Below are 20960 nucleotides of genomic sequence, written 5' to 3' on the forward strand. Positions count from 1 at the left end.
TTAAGAAAATGTAATCAATATTCTGTAGACTAAAGGTGCTGTTTATTCATAATAAATTCTCGTCACCAGGAAACCCACCTTCTGATCAGTAATTTAATTAAAAGGACCATATCTAATAACCATTATATATCAGACATCAGAAATAAATTTTAAAATCTAATAATAAATGACTTACCACGAATAGTCTATTTAATTCCTTTATTTACAGACTGTTTGGAAGTTGTGGATGCTATTGGTTTCAGCATTTAAAATTTACACAATAAAAAATCATGAGCTGAAAATGCTTTGGTCACTTTTCTTTTTGAAGTCACAGAATTAGATACAATTAGATTATAATGAGTCTAGATCATTAGGTAATTTAACAATGGAGGCACTTTCAGGTCACATGATCAAGGTTAAAAAAGTACAAAAGGTCACAGGAGAAATGTTCAGTGATTGACTGCCCAGGATTGGACTACACCCTTCCCGAAAATGGTGAAAAAGAGAGCACCAAAGACATCAATCGCAGCAGCAATGTAGAATACGGTTCGCCATTCTGCAATTGTATGCTGTGGAGTAAAAGGTGAAAATAACATTGAACACTAAATTCTGACTTAAGAAAAACTCAAGCATTAGTCATTAGTGATGACAGTATTAGAGAAGACAGTAAGATGTCGTGTGTCCTAAATATTATAAATTAATTTTTTGTAAATGGTTTTATGATTTCATTACAAATAATGCAGAGGAAATCCTTTATTTGATAGTCTTGTGTATTGTCAAATAAGAGACATTTCTTTCAGGATAAACCTTGATATTCTATGCAGGACACAGCTCTACTCTCAATGCACAAGTGTGGTTTCCTCGTCATATTTGACATTTCAACCTGGTTATGAAGTTATTCAGAGGAGATTTTCAAAACCATTTCAATAACTGGCACCAAAATTGTAAAGCTACTTGCATAATCAGTTTTCTGAAGTAATATGTACATAAGTAATATGTACATTTGCTCATTACTATGACACAGAACAGGACATAATATTTTACTTATCCAGGTGTCCCTTCTAAACCCACTAGCATTTTAATAATTGAGCACGTTATTGCTTTCAAACAAGGAGATTTAGGCTGAAACAGTTGGTTGATGAGAAAGTTATCATGCAGTGTTTCTCACTTGGTAAGAATATATATAAACTTATACTTACATTGTACGTCAAGGTTTTGGCAACAACTGGTCCTACCATTCCTGGGATTGTGGCAAATGTGTTTGTGATTCCAAGTAAAATTCCTGCATACCTAGTAATCATTAAGCACCTTGTTTAACTTCCATAATAAACTTTTGTACAAAAACTACAAAAAAATTAAGAGCCCCCTGCCCTCAACGTCATCCCATGATATAATTGATGAATGGGAGGCTCCAGCACCAGTTTGGTTCTGCAGCTCAACCAACAGCAGTCACACTGGAATCTGACAGTGGCAATGAACATTGGAGCACTAAATGCAATGCGACTCAGAGTGGGAGGAAATGAACTTGTGTAAATCTCACCCTTCGGTCAGTTTCCAATCTAAACCATGCTGAACAGTGTGCAGGCCATTTTATCATCCTATATAGAGAGAACTGCTCAGAACTATAAATGTTTAAAATGCAGGAGGAGGCTATTTGGCACACCATAGCTGTGCCAGCTCTTTACTAAAATGCAGTCCAAAACAAATCCCACTGCCCCGTATCTTCCTCTGCTTCAATTATTTATCCAATTTTCATTAAAGAAATGTAATAGTCTTTGCCTCAACTACTCGCTGTGGCAAAGCATTCATGCTCCAACATCCATCTGTGTAAAGAAATTTCTTCTAACCTTTCTCTTCATTCTGTGACAACTGATGACCCTCGTTAGTTTCTCTTTGATCAGAGGAAATCATAGAATAATACAGCACAGAAGGAAGCCATTCAGCCCATTGTGTCTGAGCAATCCAGTTAGTCCCACTCCCAGGCTCTTTCCTCATATCCCTTCAATTTTTTCTCCAAGTATTTATCCAATTTCCTTTTGAAGGCTCTTATTGAATCTGTATCCACCATCCCATCGGGCATCCTAACCACTCATCGCCAATCATTCTGGTATTCGACCCTTTAGCCAATGAAACGTTTTTCTTTATTTACTCTATCTACACCTTCCATGATTTTAAACAACTATTCACCTCCTCTTCACCTTCTCTGCTCTTAACCTTATTCACTCTTAAAATTCTTTATTTTAAACTCTGAAGTGCATTAAATTACTGCCTTCACTGCACACAGTATCTATCTTAAGTCCTGCTGAAATCCATGAATGGATACCACACTGCAAGCAAGATATCAACTGCTTCAATAACCAAATACCATCAACTTTGTAACACAGCTAGGATGACTCTCTGATTGATTAATTCCCATTCACCATCAAACTACAAAGTATTTTCATTTAGCCTTACATGCAGGCACTAGAGTGAATGGCAGGAAAGCAAATTAGCTGATGGCAGCTCTTAAAAGTAAAAAGATTTTTAAGCAGTAAAATAGAAAAAAAGGCGCACATTTTATTACTACGCAAGGTTGGAATATAGATTGTATACACATATATCGTAATAAAGACCAAAAGGTTGCAGTTTCAGTCGAACAACTATCTATAACTGAACCCAATTACCAACACTGAACTTTCTTCAGTTCAAATGACTGCAGATTTGTACAGAGACAGAGAGGACAAAATTGAGGCTTCTGTATTTTGTTGAGAGCTGTACATTTAGCAGACAGAAGAAAATTATATCTTAAAACAGCACAAGACATCATTTCTAAATATTACAAGCAGAGCCTTGGAGGTTTGCCCAAACAATTCAATGATGAATCTGAAGTGCCAAGTGAAACCTGCCAGTCAATCCTTTTGATGTGCATACAATAATGGAGGTTAACTAATCAAACAATAGTAAAACAAAATTTGCCAAGACTAATTTTCAATTGAGTTCAAATGAGAAGCACCATTCACCAATTTATATGTTTAATATATTTAACACAGCAAAACATTCCAAGATGGTTCAGAAGAAGGAAAAAAAAATCAAACACCGATGATCATGAGAAATGTTCGGGGAGGTAACTGATGGTGAGGTTGAAGAGATGTTGAGAAGGATCTTGATGATGGGGAGAGATGAAGCCGGGTAGAGGAGTTTTGGGAGAGAATTTCAGAGAGCAGGATCGTGATGGCTTAAGGCCTTGCCAGCTATAAAGTGACGAGGGAATATACAATATAGTCCATAATGCAGAAGAAGAGGCTGAACTGAGAAATAGGGCTGGAGGGCATAGTAGAGGAAGGGTTGACATAGAGAAACTTATAGATGAGGACAAGAATTTTTAAATCAATGTGTTGGGGAACCAGGTGCCAGGGGAAGTTGCTAAAACTGGACTGGTCTTAGTACTGGATAGGATTGCAAAGTTCTGTGTGAGTTGGCGCTGTGTGGAGTGGAGCTTGGGAGGCTGTTGAGAGTTTAAGAAATAAAGCCTGGAGGAGTGCCAATGATGTGGTTCAGGATTTTGGTGTTGGGGACAAGGTATGGACTGAGGTGGCTGATATTGTGGTGTAATTAGACTTATTACATGTGGAATTTGCAACTCAGTTCAGGGTTGAACAAAACACCAAGTATGCATACTGAGCAAGCAGCTGGAGAAGGGATGGAACTGGGCGAGGGTGCATAGTTTCTATCTGATTCTGGATGGCTGTAGTCTTGCCAATGTTTAGCTACAGGAAGTTCTGACATATCTACAACTTAATGAAGGATAACCAACTGTGCTCTGTGTTGGGACCATTACCAGATCTAATTTGTATCAATGATTTGAATTCAGAAGCTTAATGTAAATTGGTCAAAATTGCAGATAACACCAAACTATGAGAGACAGTGCAATTGGCAGAGGTAGTCTAGAAATTACAGAAAAATTGTACAAAATATGCAAATTGGCAGAATAATAGCATGTGAAATCTAAAGCAGACAAGTATAAATGAACGGAAACAAGAAAATGGCTGACATTAAATACCTGGGACATATTCAACCAATATAGAGCAGCAATCAGCAAAACTAAAAGAATGGTAAACTATGTAGCCAACACAATAGAATACAAGTCAGAGAATGGCAGGCTACAAACTTATGATGCTCTGGTCAGACCACACCTCGAGTTATATGTCCACAAGGACCATTGAGGCTGATCCCTGGAGTTATGAGGAAAGGTGGAAGAAATTTGGACTTTTCAGCCTTGACAAGTGGCAACCAGTAACTAGTGGGGTGCCACAGGGATCAGTGCTGGGACCCCAATTATTCACAATCTATATTAACGACTTGGAAGAAGGGACTGAGTATAATGTAGTCAAGTTTGCCGATGATACAAAGATGGGAGGAAAAGCAATGTGGGAGGAGGACAGAAAAAATCTGCAAAAGGACATAGACAGGCTAAGTGAATAGGCAAAAATTTGGCAGATGGAGTATAATGTTGGAAAGTGTGAGGTCATGCACTTTGGCAGAAAAAAAAATCGAAGAGCAAGTTATTATTTAAATGGGGAAAGATTTCAAAGTGCCGCAGTACAGCGGGACCTGGGGGTACTTATGCATGAAACACAAAAGGATAGTATGCAGGTACAGCAAGTGATCAGGAAGGCCAATGAAATCTTGGCCTTTATTGCAAAGGGGATGGAGTATAAAAGCAGGAAAGTCTTACTACAACTATATAGGCCACACCTGGAATACTGCGTTCAGTTTTGGTTTCCATATTTACAAAAGGATATACTTGCTTTGGAGGCAGTTCAGAGAAGGTTCACAAGGTTGATTCCAGGGAAAGGTTGAGTAGGTTGGACCTCTACTCATTGGAATTCAGAAGAATGAGAGGTAATCTTATCGAAATGTATAAGATTATGAGGGGGCTTGACAAAGTGATGCAAAGAGGATGTTTCCACTGATGGGGGAGACTAGAACTAGAGGGCACGATCTTAGAATAAAGGGCCGCCCATTTAAAACTGAGATGAGAAGACATTTCTTCTGAGGGTTGTAAATCTGTGGAATTCGCTGCCTCAGAGAGCTGTGGAAGCTGGGACATTGAATAAATTTAAGACAGAAATAGACAGTTTCTTAACCCCTTATCCCCTTATCGTTTATGGAGTGCGGGCGGGGAAGTGGAGCCGAGTCCATGATCAGATCAGCCATGATCTTACTGAATGGCGGAGCAGCCTCGAGGGGCAGTATGGCCTACTCCTGTTCCTATTTCTTATGTTCTCATCTGTAATTATTTTGTGAATAGATTTACAAAGCAATAAGCTTTACTGTATCCAAAAAATTGCCAGTTTGCCAATTTGATTTGTACTTTCCTCCACCTCTGATCAATAAAGCAACGTTATGTAATAAATTGTAAAAGACTTTTGGCTGGAAATTCGCTAGGATACCGCCCCTCGTGAGGTTCGGAACGGGGGCGCTAAAGGATTAGTACCGGCATTCGCGCCGCTCGGCAATTTGTGTGCAGTACCGGTGGCGCAGAGTACCACCATCCGGGAGCGTCGTGCCAGTGTACAACACCCTTGGTATCGGCCTGCTTTCAAAATTTGTTTTGCGCTGAACCCACAGCGCCCCATAGTGACACCGTCAGAGAAAGCTGGCGTGCACAGCTGTCCCGACGGCGGTGATAGAAAGAATGAATACATGTAAATGTGATTGTTTTTTTTTAACTTTTTGCGATTTAACTTAATTTGGAGTGATTAATATGTTTTTTGTAATGATTTTTTTTGCCGGGAGGCCTCTCTTAGGGCGCTACGAAGCCAGCGCTTTAGATCCAGATATTCAGTTGCTCACCCGGCATAGCACCCTGAGATAAGTGTGGAACGCTTCCCTTAGTGCTCCACTCCACTGTCAGGGCACAGCTGCTGAATTTTCCGGCGCTAAATTTATCCACCGCCCGACATTAATGCCCCAAAAAAACCATCAAACTAATTTGAGCCCAAAGACTTTGAGAATGGTCATAGAATCATAGAATGGTTACAGCACAGGAGGCGGCCATTCGGCCCATCGAGCCCGTGCTGGCTCTCTGCAAGAGCACGTCATAAGAACTAGGAACAGGAGTAGGCCATCTAGCCCCTCGAGCCTGCTCCGCCAATCAATAAGATCATGGCTGATCTGGCCGTGGACTCAGCTCCACCTACCCGCTCGCTCCCCGTAACCCTTAATTCCCTTATTGGTTAAAAATCTATCTATCTGTGATTTGAATATATTCAATGAGCTAGCCTCAACTGCTTCCTTGGGCAGAGAATTCCACAGATTCACAACCCTCTGGGAGAAGAAATTCCTTCTCAACTCGGTTTTAAATTGGCTCCCCCGTATTTTGAGGCTGTGCCCCCTAGTTCTAGTCTCCCCAACCAGTGGAAACAACCTCTCCACCTCTATCCCTTTCATTATTTTAAATGTTTCTATAAGATCACCCCTCATCCTTCTGAACTCCAACGAGTAAAGACCCAGTCTACTCAATCTATCATCATAAGGTAACCCCCTCATCTCCGGAATCAGCCTAGTGAATCGTCTCTGTACCCCCTCCAAAGCCAGTATATCCTTCCTTAAGTAAGGTGACCAAAACTGCACGCAGTACTCCAGGTGCGGCCTTACCAATACCCTGTACAGTTGCAGCAGGACCTCCCTGCTTTTGTACTCCATCCCTCTCGCAATGAAGGCCATCATTCCATTCGCCTTCCTGATTACCTGCTGCACCTGCAAACTAACCTTTTGGGATTCATGCACAAGGACCCCCAGGTCCCTCTGCACCTCAGCATGTTGTAATTTCTCCCCATTCAAATCATATTCCCTTTTACTGTTTTTTTTCCCAAGGTGGATGACCTCACACTTTCCGACATTGTATTCCATCTGCCAAACCTTAGCCCATTTACTTAACCTATCCAAATCTCTTTGCAGCCTCTCTGTGTCCCCTACACAACCCGCTTTCCCACTAATCTTTGTGTCATCTGCAAATTTTGTTACACTACACTCTGTCCCCTCTTCCAGGTCATCTATGTATCTATGTAAACAGTTGTGGGCCCAGCACCGATCCCTGTGGCACACCACTAACCACCGATTTCCAACCCGAAAAGGATCCCGACTCTCTGCTTTCTGTTCGCCAGCCAATTCTCTATTCATGCTAATACATTTCCTCTGACTCCGCATTCCTCTATCTTCTGCAGTTACCTTTTGTGTGGCACCTTATCAAATGCCTTTTGGAAATCTAAATACACCACATCCATCGGTACACCTCTATCCACCATGCTCATTATATCCTCAAAGAATTCCAGTAAATTAGTTAAACATGATTTCCCCTTCATGAATCCATGCTGCGTCTGCTTGATTGCATTATTCCTATCTAGATGTCCCGCTATTTCTTCCTTAATAATAGTTTCAAGCATTTTCCCCACTACAGATGTTAAACTAACCGGCCTATAGTTACCTGCCTTTTGTCTGCCCCCTTTTTTAAACAGAGGCGTTACATTAGCTGCTTTCCAAACCGCTGGTACCTCCCCAGAGTCCAGAGAATTTTGGTAGATTATAACGAATGCATCTGCTATAACTTCCGCCATCTCTTTTAATACCCTGGGATGCATTTCATCAGGACCAGAGGACTTGTCTACCTTGAGTCCCATTAGCCTGTCCAGCACTACCTCCCTAGTGATGGTGATTGTCTCAAGGTCCTCCCTTCCCACATTCCCGTGACCAGCAATTTTTGGCATGGTTTTTGTGTCTTCCACTGTGAAGACCGAAGCAAAATAATTGTTTAAGGTCTCAGCCATTTCCACATTTCCCATTATTAAATCCCCCTTCTCATCTTCTAAGGGACCAACATTTACTTTAGTCACTCTCTTCCGTTTTATATATCGGTAAAAGCTTTTACTATCTGTTTTTATGTTTTGCGCAAGTTTACTTTCGTAATCTATCTTTCCTTTCTTTATTGCTTTCTTAGTCATTCTTTGCTGTCGTTTAAAATTTTCCCAATCTTCTAGTTTCCCACTAACCTTGGCCACCTTATGCGCATTGGTTTTTAATTTGATACTCTCCTTTATTTCCTTGGTTATCCGCGGCTGGTTATCCCTTCTCTTACCGCCCTTCTTTTTCACTGGAATATATTTTTGTTGAGCACTATGAAAGAGCTCATCTAGTATCTAGTATCACTTCATCTAGTATCACTCCTCTGTTCTATCCCTGTAACCCTGCAATTTTTTTCCCTTCGGGTAATTATCCAATTCCCTTTTGAGAGACTCGATTAAGTCTCCTCTACAACCCTTTCAGGCAGTGCATTCCAGATCCTAACCACTCCCTGTGTAAAAATGTTTTTCCTCGTGTCCTCTTTGGTTCTTTTGCCAATTACCTTAAATCTGTGTCCTCTGGTTCTCGACCCTTCCGCCAATGGGAACAGTTTCTCTCTATTTACTCTGTCTAGGCCCCTCATGATTTTGAACATCTCTGTCAAATCTCCTCTCAATCTTCTATGCTCTAAGGAGAACAACCCCAGCTTCTCCAGTCTGTCCACATAACTGAAGTCCCTCATCCCTGGAATCATTCTCGTAAATCTTTTCTGCACCCTTTCTCAGGCCTTGACATCCTTCCTAAAGTGCGGTGCCCAGAATTGGAAACAATATTTCGGTTGTGGCCGAACCAGTGTTTTATAAAGGTTCATCATAACTTCCTTGCTTTTGTACACTATGCCTCTATTAATGAAGCCCAGGATCTCGTATGATTCTTTAACTGCTTTCTACACCTGCCCTGCCACCTTCAACATTTGTGCACATATACCCCAGGTCTCTCTGTTCATGCATCTCTTTAGGATTGTACCCTTTAGTTTATATTGCCTTTCCTCGTTCTTCCCATCAGAGTTTCTGCGTTAAATTTCATCTGCCATGTGTCCACCCATTTCACCAGCCTGTCTGTGTGAAGTCTATCACTATCCTCCTCATTATTTACTATACTTCCAAGTTTTATGTCATCTACAAATTTTGAAGTTGTGCCCTGTACACCCAAGTCCAAGTCATTGATATATTCAAGAAAAGCAGTGGTCCCAGTACCAACCTCTGGGGAACACCTTACTCCAGACCAAAAAACAACCATTCACCACTACTCTCAGTTTCCTGTCACTTAACCAATTTCAAATCCATGCTGCCACAGTCCCTTTTATTCCATGGGCTTCAACTTTGCTGGCAAGCCTATTATGTGCCATATACACATCATCTACTGCATTGCCCTCATCAACCCTCTCTTATTACCTCATCAAAAAACTCAATCAAGTTAGTTAAACACGATTTTCCTTTAACAAAGCTTTCCTCAATTAATCCACACTTGTCCAGGTGACTCTTAACTTTATCCCCGATTATCGTTTCTAAATGCTTCCCAACTACTGAGGTTAAACTGACTAGCCTGTAGTTGCTGGGTTTATCCATGCATCCTTTTTTGAACAAGAGTGTAACATTTGCAATTCTCCAGTCCTCTGGCACCACCCCCGTATCTAAAGAGAATTGGAAGATTATGGCCAGTATTTTTTTTTATATTCATTCATGGGATGTGGGTGTCGCTGGCAGGATCAATATATATTGCTCATCCTTAACTGCTCTCGAAGGTGGTGGTGAGCCCCCACAGTCCATGTGGTGAAGGTACTCCCACAGTGCTGTTAGGAAGGGAGTTCCAGGATTTTGACCCAGCAACTATGAAGGAATGGCGATATACTTCCAAGTCAGGATAGTTTGTAACTTGGAGGGGAACTTGCAGGTGATGGTCTTCCCATGTGACTGCTGCCCTTATTCTTCCAGGTGGTAGAAGTTGCGGGTTTGGGAGGTGCTGCTGTGCATCTTGTAGATGGTACACCCTGCAGCTACTGTACACTGGTGGTGGAGGGAGTGAATGTGTAAGATGGTTGATAGGGTGCCAATCAAGCGGGTTGCTTTGTCCTGAATGGTTTCAAGCTTCTTGAGTGTTGTTGGAGCTGCACTCATCCAGACAAGTGGAAAGTATTCCATCAAACTCCTGACTTGTGCCTTGTAGATAGTGGAAAGGCTTTGGGGAGTCAAGAGGTGAGGCACTCACCGCAGAATACCCAGCCTCTGACCTGCTCTTGTTGCCACAGTATTTATGTGGCTAGTCTAGTTCAATTTCTAGTCAATGGTGACCCCCAGGATGTTGCCGTTGGGAGATTCGGCGATGGTAATGCCGTTGAATGTCAAGGGCATTCTTGGAGATAGTCATTGCCTGGTACTTTTGTGGTGCGAATATTACTTGCCACTTATCGGCCCAAATCTGGAAGTCGTCCAGGTCTTGCTGCATGGACTGCTTCATTATCTGAGGAGTTGCGAATGGCACTAAACATTGTGCAGTCATCAGCTAACATCCCCACTGCTGACCTTATGATGGAGGGAAGGTCATTGCTGAAGCAGCTAAAGATGGTTGGGCCAAGGACACTGCCCTGAGGAACTCCTGCAGCGATGGCCTGGGGCTGTGATGATTGACCTCAGACAATCACAGCCATCTTCCTTTGTGCTCGGTATGACTCCAGCTAGTGGATAGTTTTCACCCATTGACTTCAGTTTTATTAGGGTTCCTTGATGCCACACTTGGTCAAATGCGGCCTTGATGCCAAGGGCAGTCACTCTCGCCTCACCTTTGCAATTCAGTTCTTTTGTCCATGTTTGGACCAAGGCTGTAATAAGGTCGAGTGGTCCTGGCGGAACCCAAACTGAGCATTGGTGAGCAGGTTATTGGTGAGTAAGTGCCGCTTGATAGCGCTGTCGACAACAGCTTCCATCACTTTGTTGATAATTGAGAGTAGACTGATGGGGCGGTAATTGGCCGGATTGGATTTGTCCTGCTTTTTGTGGACAGGACATATCTGGGCAGTTTTTCACATTGTCAGATAGATGCCAGTGCTGTAGCTGTACTGGAACAGCTTGGCTAGAGGCATGGCTAGTTCTGGAGCACATCGTCAGCATGACAGCCGGGATGTTGTCGGGGGCCCATAGCCTTTGCTGTATCCAGTACTCTCAGCCATTTGTTGATATCACGTTTAGTGAATCGAATTGGCTAAAGACTGGCTTCTGTGATGGTGTGGACATCAGGAGGATGCTGATATGGATCATCCACTCGGCATTTCTGGCTGAAGAAGGTTGCAAACACTTCAGCCTGGTCTTTTGCATGGTCGTGCTGGGTTCTGACTTCATTGAGGACGGGGATATTCATGGAATCTCCTCCTCCCGTTAGATGTTTAATTGTCCACCACCATTCATAACTGGATGCGCGGCTGCAGAGCTTTGATCTGATCCGTTGATTGTGGGATCACTTAGCTCTGTCTATAGAATGCTGCCTCCGCTGTTTAGTAGTCCTGTGTTGCAGCTTCCCAAGTTGACACCTCATTTTTAGGTACTGCTCCTGCCATGCTCTTCTGCACTCCTTACTGAACCAGGCTTGGTGATAATCGTTGAGTAAGGAATATTCCAGGCCATGAGGTTACAGATTGTGATTGAATACAATTTTACTGTTGGCCCACAGCGCTCATGGATACTCAGTTTTGAGCTGCTTGATCTGTTCTGAATCTATCCCATTTAGCACAGTGGTAGTGCCACACAACACGATGGAGGGTGAAGATGGGACTTTGTCTCCACAAGGACTGTGCGGTGGTCACTGCTACCAGTGCTGTCCTGGACAGATACATTTGTGACAGGTAGATTGGTGAGGACAAAGTCAAGTAGGTTTTTCCCTCATGCCGTAGGCCCAGTCTGACAGCAAGGTCCTTCACGACTCGGCCAGTAGTGATGCTACTGAGCTACTCTGGGTGATGGACATTGAAGTCCCCATCCAGCGTACATTCTGTGCCCTGGATACTCAGTGCTTCTTCCAAGTGGTGTTCAACATGGAGGAGTACTGATTCATCAGCTGAGGGAGGGCGGTAGGTGGTAGTGGTAATCAGCAGGCGCTTTCCTTGCCCAGAAGCCATGAGACTTAACGGGGTCCAGAGTCAATGTTGAGGACTCCTAGGGTCACTCCCTCCCGACTGTATACCACTGTGCCGCCTCTCTGGTGAGTCTGTCCTGCCGATTGGGACAGAACTTGCCCAGGAATGGTGATGGAGGAGTCGAGGACAATGGCAGAAAGGTATGATTCTGTGAGTATGACTATGTCAGGCTATTGACAGAACACCAAAGGGCATTCCAACATTCCATAGACTTTGGGATCAGTTCCTATGGAGTGGAGGGTAGCCAATGTAACCCCACTTTTTAAAAAAGGAGGGAGAGAGAAAACAGGGAATTATAGACCGGTCAGCCTGACATCGGTAGTGGGTAAAATGATGGAATCTATTATTAAGGATGTCATTTGGAAAGAGGTGACATGATAGGTCCAAGTCAGCATGGATTTGTGAAAGGGAAATCATGCTTGACAAGTCTTCTGGAATTTTTTGAGGATGTTTCCAGTAGAGTGGACAAGGGGGAACCAGTTGATGTGGTGTATTTGGACTTTCAGAAGGCTTTCGACAAGGTCCCACACAAGAGATTAATGTGCAAAGTTAATGCACATGGGATTGGGGGTAGTGTACTGACGTGGATTGAGAACTGGTTGGCAGACAGGAAGCAAAGAGTAGTAGTAAATGGGTGCTTTTCAGAATGGCAGGCAGTGACTAGTGGGGTACCGCAAGGTTCTGTGCTGGGGTCCCAGCTGTTTACATTGTACATTAATGATTTAGACGAGGGAATTAAACGTAGTATCTCCAAATTTGCGGATGACACTAAGTTGGGTGGCAGTGTGAGCTGCGAGGAGGATGCTATGAGGCTGCAGAGTGACTTGGATAGGTTAGGTGAGTGGGCAAATGCATGACAGATGAAGTATAATGTGGATAAATGTGAGGTTATCCACTTTGGTGGTAAAAACAGAGAGACAGACTATTATCTGAATGGTGACAGATTAGGAAAAGGGGAGGTGCAGCGAGACCTGGGTGTCATGGTACATCAGTCATTGAAGGTTGGCATGCAGGTACAGCAGGCGGTTAAGAAAGCAAATGGCATGTTGGTCTTCATAGCGAGGGGATTTGAGTACAGGGGCAGGGAGGTGTTACTACAGTTGTACAGAGCCTTGGTGAGGCCACAACTGGAGTATTGTGTACACTTTTAGTCTCCTAACTTGAGGAAGGACATTCTTGCTATTGAGGGAGTGCAGCGAAGGTTCACCAGACTGATTCCCGGGATGGCGGGACTGACATATCAAGAAAGACTGGATCAACTGGGCTTGTATTCACTGGAGTTCAGAAGAATGAGAGGGGATCTCATAGAAACATTTAAAATTCTGACGGGTTTAGACATTTAGATGCAGGAAGAATGTTCCCAATGTTGGGGAAGTCCAGAACCAGGGGTCATAGTCTAAGGATAAGGGGTAAGCCAGTTACGACCGAGATGAGGAGAAACTTCTTCACCCAAAGAGTGGTGAACCTGTGAAATTCTCTACCACAGAAAGTTGTTGAGGCCAATTCACTAAATATATTCAAAAAGGAGTTAGATGTAGTCCTTACTACTAGGGGGATCAAGGGGTATGGCGAGAAAGCAGGAATAGGGTACTGAAGTTGCATGTTCAGCCATGAACTCATTGAATGGTGGTGCAGGCTCGAAGGGCCGAATGGCCTACTCCTGCACCTATTTTCTATGTTTCTATTGCTTGACTAGTCTGTGGGACAGCTCTCCCGATTTTGACACAAGTTTCCAGATGTTGGTGAGGAGGACTCTGCAGGGTCGACGGGGCTGAGTGTGCCGTTGTCGTGTCTGTAGCCAGTGCCGATGCTGGGAGGTCCATTCGGTTTTATTCTTGTTTTTCATTGCAGTTTGTTGTAACTGAGTGGCTTGCTAGGCCATTTCGGAGGGCAATTGAGTGTCAACCACATTGCTGTGGGTCTGGAGTCACAAATAGGCCAGACCAGGTAAGGATGACAGATTGGTACTAGCTTTTTAATCCAGATTTATTTCATTAACTAAATTTAAATTCCCCAGTTGCCGTGGTGGGATTTGAACTCGTGACTCTGGATTACTAGTCCAGTAACATTACCATTATGCTACCGTCCTCCGAGCTTTCCTCCTTTGCAGTGAAAAAAGAATGTATTTTAATAAGAAACAGGAAAAACTCAAACTGCTGAGAATAGAAAGGTTTCAAAGTGCTAACCTACGATGGCTCCTTAAGTTGAGTTTTGGAAGGTCACCATGTGATCTACTTTTAGGCATCCTGATCTTCAAAGAGATTGTGAAATTATCTCTGCATTGGCTCTGAATTGGAGCCCGGATTGGTCCCTGCATCCACCTGAAGAGGACAGCATCAATGCTTGTGAAGCAGTCTTGTAACAATGCCCTATTTCCTGTCTGCTACATGAAGGTAGGACAGATACCAGTTGCAGCTGGATTTTCTCTGAATCATCCTAGAAATCCAGAAGCTATGGGGCTGGTACAGCTACTTCTGTTGAAAACTGGGAAGACATTTTTTTCGTAGCTAGTTGAAATAGATGGTGGATATCTAGCTGCTGTATTGAAGAAAAACTGCCACCTTTGAGAGACATTTTGTGAATATCAAGGACAGTAACTAGAGACTGTATTTTATACTTGTGGCATATATTCTATAGTGGTAGGATCATCTGTCAGATTCTCTGATCCTTAAGTGCACAATAACTGAATGTCAGCCTAATGGTCACATAACCTGTTTCAGATAAAGTACCATGACCTTTTGTGCAAGAAGATGAGGCAACTCCAACTCAATTGGAACAGCAGGTTTCTTTTCTACCCACTGGATTTGAACCTTCTTATGTTAGTGTTCTCATGGGTAGTTGGGAAAATAAATATGATTTAATGTAAATGCCAACAAATTGAACATTGCTTTTGTATTAAATGAAGCAGAATAAATGTGTTTAAATAATTTAAAAGATGCCCAGCGCTGTGAGAGATTCATTGCACTACAAGTCATTGATTATTGCAGTCAGGGAAGATACTGCCAACAGGCTAAAGATAAAAGGAAATACAAGGGAGGAAGTCACCCAAGTCATTCCTGTACACCTTCAAATGTAAATTTCAGAACAACAGCAAACTATTGGAGGGTGGAGGAGAAAGCAATTTCTAAATTAGTTTTGTGCAGATTTCTCCATAGTAAAGGAGAGATTAAATAAAAACTTATGGAAGATTATTTTGTTTTTCGGCAGCAGAAGAGAGAAAACACAGATCAATAGTTTCAACTAGTTCACTTACGATGGGGCAATGTCCAAATGATTAATATTGAATCCAGACATGCTGAAGCCTCCCAACGCAGAAGATACCGTTACAAATAACACAGCCACTATATAGTTACAGCCTATATACCCAGTAGCAACCAGGAATATTGCAGGTCCGACCATACCTAAAACAAAACAGATTGTTATAATTCTTTGTTTTTACAATAATTACAGTAACGTTCCTTTTACAGGTGCTAGTGTTGTTGGCAGACACACCCGAGATTCTCCGCTACACTTCTTGAATAATGAATTAACCAATGGGATATAGTGGTGGGTGCCTTTAAGTATAGGTTTATGGCTCTAGTGGTAAGCTTGAAGGCATTAAGTGAAAGATACAAGGACTAACTCATCCAAATGTTGATCAATATCACTACCAAGCAGACTCCAGTTTTACCTTGGACAGTCCTTTAACGTACTTGTCCAAACAGTTATCCTTCATGGTCCTCTCAGGAAAGCAATAAAAAAGCCTCCTTCAGCCCAAGTGGTAGATCCAAGACCAAGCTGAGAGAAGGCTTTTTGGCAATAGAGGAAGGAAACGGCTGCACGGAGTAAATTGCTCGATATACATTGCTCCGTCACTGAGAACCTTTGAGGTTTGGCGTGATTTTTTTGCCAAAGTCCCTTACCTGAAGGCCTTGATTAAGTTGTTAGTGATGAGTTAGCCTGAATCAACAAGGTTGCTATAGTGCAAGCTGAACTACATAGGTTGTTCCACCACACTGAAGGCTGATAGAATTCAGAATTGAGATGATAGCTGCTGGAGGGTATTACCTAGAGTTTGGGTATATAGGGCCCAAGTTTCCACACGATAAAAAACGGGCGCCCCTCCGAGCTGGGCGCCCGTTTTTCGCGCCTAAAACGGCGCCTAAAAAAAAACGCGCTATTCTCGAGCGCCCTGCAGCTCCTTGTCTGCCTGGCGCGGCGCCCAGGGGGGCGGAGCCTACACTCGCGCCGATTTTGTAAGTGGGAGGGGGCGGGTACCATTTAAATTAGTTTTTTTCCTGCCGGCAACGCTGCGCGTTGGAGCGTTCGCACACGCGCAGTGTGAAGGAAACATTGCCACTCGGCCATTTTTGTAGTTCTTTGTAGCTGTTTAATTTTTGAACATTTTTTAATAAAAGCACATTGCCCTTCCATGATCAGCACTGAGGCTTCTTGCAGCAGTGAGAAGGTGCAGGAAGCCTCAGAAAGTTTCCCTCCCCACCCCCGCCCGCCGTCGGGAACAAACGGAACAGCTCCCCCCCCCTCCGGAACGAACGGAACGGCTCCCCCCCCGGCGGGAACGAATGGAACGGCTCCCCCCCCCTCCCTCCCCGCGGGAACGAACGGAACGGCTCCCCCCCCCTCCCTCCCCGCGGGAACGAACGGAACGCCTCCCCCTCCCCCCCCCCCCCGCGGGAACGAACGGAACGCCTCCCCCTCCCCCCCCCCGCGGGAACGAACGGAACGCCTCCCCCCCGCCCGCGGGAACGAACGATGGCTGAAGCACTTTCACACAGGTAGGAAGATGGTTTATTTAATCTTTTCTTTGCTTATAAATGTTTATTCAGATTGGATTTATTTGTATAATATTTGTAGAAGTACAAATAAGAATTTATTATAGAATTTAATGACTTCCCTTCCTCCCCCCCCCCCCCCCCCCCCACCTCGTTCTGGACGCCTAATTTGTAACCTGCGCCTGATTTTTTAATGTGTAGAACAGGTTTTTTTCAGTTCTATAAAAATCTTCACTTGCTCCATTCTAAGTTAGTTTGGAGTACGTTTTCACTGTGGAAACTTTCAAATCAGGTGTCAGTGGCCGGACACGCCCCCTTTTGAAGAAAAAATTCTGTTCCAAAGTGGAACTGTTCTACATGCCTAGAACTGCAGAAAAAAAAATGTGGAGAATTGCGATTTCTAAGATAGTCCGTTCTCCACCAGTTGCTCCTAAAAATCAGGCGCAAATCATGTGGAAACTTGGGCCCATATTCTCTATCCTATTGAATCCTTTTATCATTTTAAGTACCTTGATGAACCTGCATGTTAACTTTGTGTCTTGTGTACAAGGACACACAAATCCCTCAACACCAGCATTTAATAGTTTCTCATCATTTTAAAAATATTGTTTTTCTAATCTTTCTCCCAAAGTGTCTCACCCCACGTTATTCTCCATCTGCCATCTTCTTGCCCATTCACTTAAGCTGTCTATATCCCTTTGCAGATTCTTCTGCCACTCTGAATAGCTATCCTTTACTCCTGCTTTCTGTCTTGAAGGCAGGCAGCTCGCAATCCATTCTGTTACTTGACCCCTGACTCCACATTCTCTGACCTTATTCAGCAGTCTATATTGGGCACCTTATCGAAGGCCTTTTGAAAATCTAGATAAATTACATCTATTGTATTACCATTGTCTACTCTCTCTAAGGTTGGTCAAACAATACTTTACCCTTTTGAAAGCCATGCTGACTATTCATTATTATATTTTTGGTTTCTCGATGTTCTTCTATTTTCTCCTTTAGGAGGAATCCATTACTTTTCCTACCACTGATGTTAAGCTGACTGGTCTATAATTCCCTGGACACGTTCTACCCCCTTCTTAAATATGGATATTACGTTAGCTATCCGCCAGTCCTCTGGCACTACACCTTTTTATAACAAATTATTAAATGTGTGTAGTAAGGCCTCTGCTATCCCTTCCCTAGATTATTTTAAAATGCGTGGATGCAATCCATCCAGACCAGGAGTTTTATCCTCTTTGAGTTTGATTAATTTATTTAATATAATCCCTATTTAATTTTAAATGCACTTATCTTATTACTAATCTAATTATCTAATGTAATGTCCACCTGTTCCATCTCCCTTGTAAATACTGAAGCGAAATAATTATTTAATATTTCTGCCATCTTTCTACCGTTACCTGTAGCATTATCTTGTCTATTCCTTAAATGGCCCTATTCCCATCCCAAGCGTACTTTTTTATGATGTTTATTTCTACTCTATTTTCTGTCCTTTAATCAATCCTCTATCCATATATTACCCCCAACCCCATGAGCCCTTATCTTGTGAAATGGTCTTTCGTGTGGCACCTATTGAATGCCTTTTGAAAATCCAAATATATTATATTTACTGGTTCCCCTTTATCTATCCTGCTAGTTACATCCTCATAAAAACTCAATACATTTGTCAAATGCGGTTTCCCTTTCATAAAACGATGTTGACACTGTCCAATAGTATGATTTCCCTGTTACTACTTCCTTAATAATGGATTCCAGCATTTTCTCCAATGACTGATGTCAGGCTAACTGGCCTATAATTTGCTGTTTCGCTCTTCCCCCCCCCTTTCTTGAATAATGGTATTTCATTTACTACATTCCAATCCACTGAGACTATTCCAGAATCCAGGGAATTTTGGAAGATCACAACCAATGCATTCACTATCACTGCAGCCACCTCTTTCAAAAACCTAGGATGTAGGCCGCCAGGTCCAGGTGAATTTGACGGCTTTTAGTCTAGTTAATTTCCAGTACTTTTTCTTCACTAATATTAATTACTTTAACTTCCTCGCTCTCATTAGAGTCTTGGTTCCCCACTATTTTTGGTATGTTTTTTGTGTCTTCTACTGTGAAGACAGATACAAAATATTTGTTTAACTTCTCTGCCATTTCCTTATTCTCCATTATAATTTCTCCTGTCTCTTCTAAGGGACCCATGTTAACTTTTGCTAATCTCTTCCTTTTTACATACTTGTAGAAGCTCTTGCAATCTGTTTTTATATTTCTTGCTAGTATACTCTCATTTTATTTTCTCCCTCTATCAATTTTTGGTCATCCTTTTTAGTTAGCTACGGATAGATCACTTTTCCTGTGGAGTTTTTATTTCTCAATTAAATGTATATTCGTTGAGAATTATGAGATATTTCTTTAAATGTTCATAATTGCTTATCCAACATCATACCTTTTAATCTAATTTTCCAATCATAGAAATTTACAACACGAAAGGAGGCCATTTTGGCTGGTGTCTGCGCCGGCCAAAGAGCTACCCAGCCGATTCTCACTTTCCAGCTCTTGGTCCATAGCCCTATTGTGCACATCCAAGTACTTATAAAATGTGGTGAGGGTTTCTGCCTCTACCACCCTTTCAGGCAGTGAGTTCCAGACCCCCACCACCCCTGGTTGAAGAGATTTCCCCACAAAACCTTCTACCAATTACTTTAAATCTACGCCCCTGTGATCACTGGATCATTTTCTTCGGACAGTAAGCAGCCCTTTCACAGATACTGTGAATCAGAATCTACCTTAGCCAATATGTCCCTCATACCTATGTAATTAGCTTTATTTAAGCTTAATACTTTAGTTTCGGACTTAATCACTCTCGAACTCAATGTGAAATTCTATCATATTATGATCACTCTTCCCCAGAGGATGCCTTATTATGAGATTACTAATTAACCCTGTCTCATTAAACCAGCCAAGATTTAAAATAGCCTCTTCCCTGGTGGTTTCACAACATATTGTTCGATACAACCTTTTTTGATTTGTACTCTATCCTTCTGCTAATGCAACCCAAGGGGCAGGAAACACTAGTTGGAGTTGTGTACAGATCACCAAACAGTAGTAGTAAGGTTGGGGGCAGCATCAAACAAGAAATTAGGGATGCATGCAATAAAGGTACAGCAGTTATCATGGGTGACTTCAATCTACATATTGATTGGGCTAACCAAACTGGTAGCAGTGCGGTGGAAGAGGATTTCCTGGAGTGTATTAGGGATGGTTTTCTAGACCAATATGTCGAGGAACCAACCAGGGAGCTGGCCATCCTAGACTGGGTGATGTGTAATGAGAAAGGACGAATTAGCAATCTTGTTGTGCGAGACCCCTTGGAGAAGAGTGACCATAACATGGTAGAATTCTTTATTAGGATAGAGAGTGACACAGTTAATTCAGAAACTAGGGTCCTGAACTTAAGGAAAGGTAACTCTGATGGTTTGAGGCGCGAATTGGCTAGAATAGACTGGCAAATGATACTTAAAGGGTTGACGGTGGATAGGCAATGGCAGAGATTTAAAGATCACATGAATGAACTTCAGCAATTGTACATCCCTATCTGGAGTAAAAATAAAACGGGGAAGGTAGCTCAACCGTGGCTAACAAGGGAAATTAAGGACAGTGTTAAATCCAAGGAAGAGGCATATAAATTGGCCAGAAAAAGCAGCAAACCTGAGGACTGGAAGAAATTTACAATTCAGCAGAGGAGGACAAAGGGTTTAATTAAGAGGGGGAAAATAGAGTACGAGAAGAAGCTTGCCGGGAACATAAAAACTGACTGCAAAAGCTACTATAGATGTGCGAAGAGAAAAAGATTAGTGAAGTCAAACGTAGGTCCCTTGCAGTCGGATTCAGGCGAATTTATAATGGGGAACAAAGAAATGGCAGACCAACTGAACAAATATTTTGGTTCTGTCTTCACGAAGGAAGACATAAATAACCTTCCGGAAGTACTAGGGAACCGAGGGTCTAGTGAGAAGGAGGAACTGAAGGATATCCTTATTCGGCGGGAAATTGTGTTCGGAAAATTGATGGGGTTGAAGGCCGATAAATCCCCGGGACCTGATAGTCTGCATCCCAGATCACTTAAGGAAGTGGCCCTAGAAATAGTGGATGCATTGGTGATCATTTTCCAACAGTCTATTGACTCTGGATCAGTTCCTATGGACTGGAGG

The 20960-nt window shown here is 42.6% G+C and overlaps 1 protein-coding gene across 1 annotated transcript in view; it reads right to left on the reverse strand.

The window, feature by feature from the left end:
* Window positions 1–200: 200 nt before the first annotated feature.
* The window catches only part of slc17a5 (solute carrier family 17 member 5), a 75656-nt gene continuing 54896 nt past the window's right edge, over window positions 201–20960 (reverse strand). The window contains exons 9-11 of the mRNA XM_070884786.1: window positions 15240–15387; window positions 1179–1269; window positions 201–548 (exon numbers count right to left, since the gene is read on the reverse strand). Of these exons, the coding sequence (XP_070740887.1) occupies window positions 429–548; window positions 1179–1269; window positions 15240–15387 (359 nt within the window). The 3' untranslated portion in view covers window positions 201–428. The remainder of the gene's footprint in view (window positions 549–1178; window positions 1270–15239; window positions 15388–20960) is intronic.

The sequence above is a fragment of the Pristiophorus japonicus genome, chromosome 7 (genome assembly GCF_044704955.1).
Source record: "Pristiophorus japonicus isolate sPriJap1 chromosome 7, sPriJap1.hap1, whole genome shotgun sequence".
Lineage (NCBI taxonomy): Eukaryota > Metazoa > Chordata > Chondrichthyes > Pristiophoridae > Pristiophorus > Pristiophorus japonicus.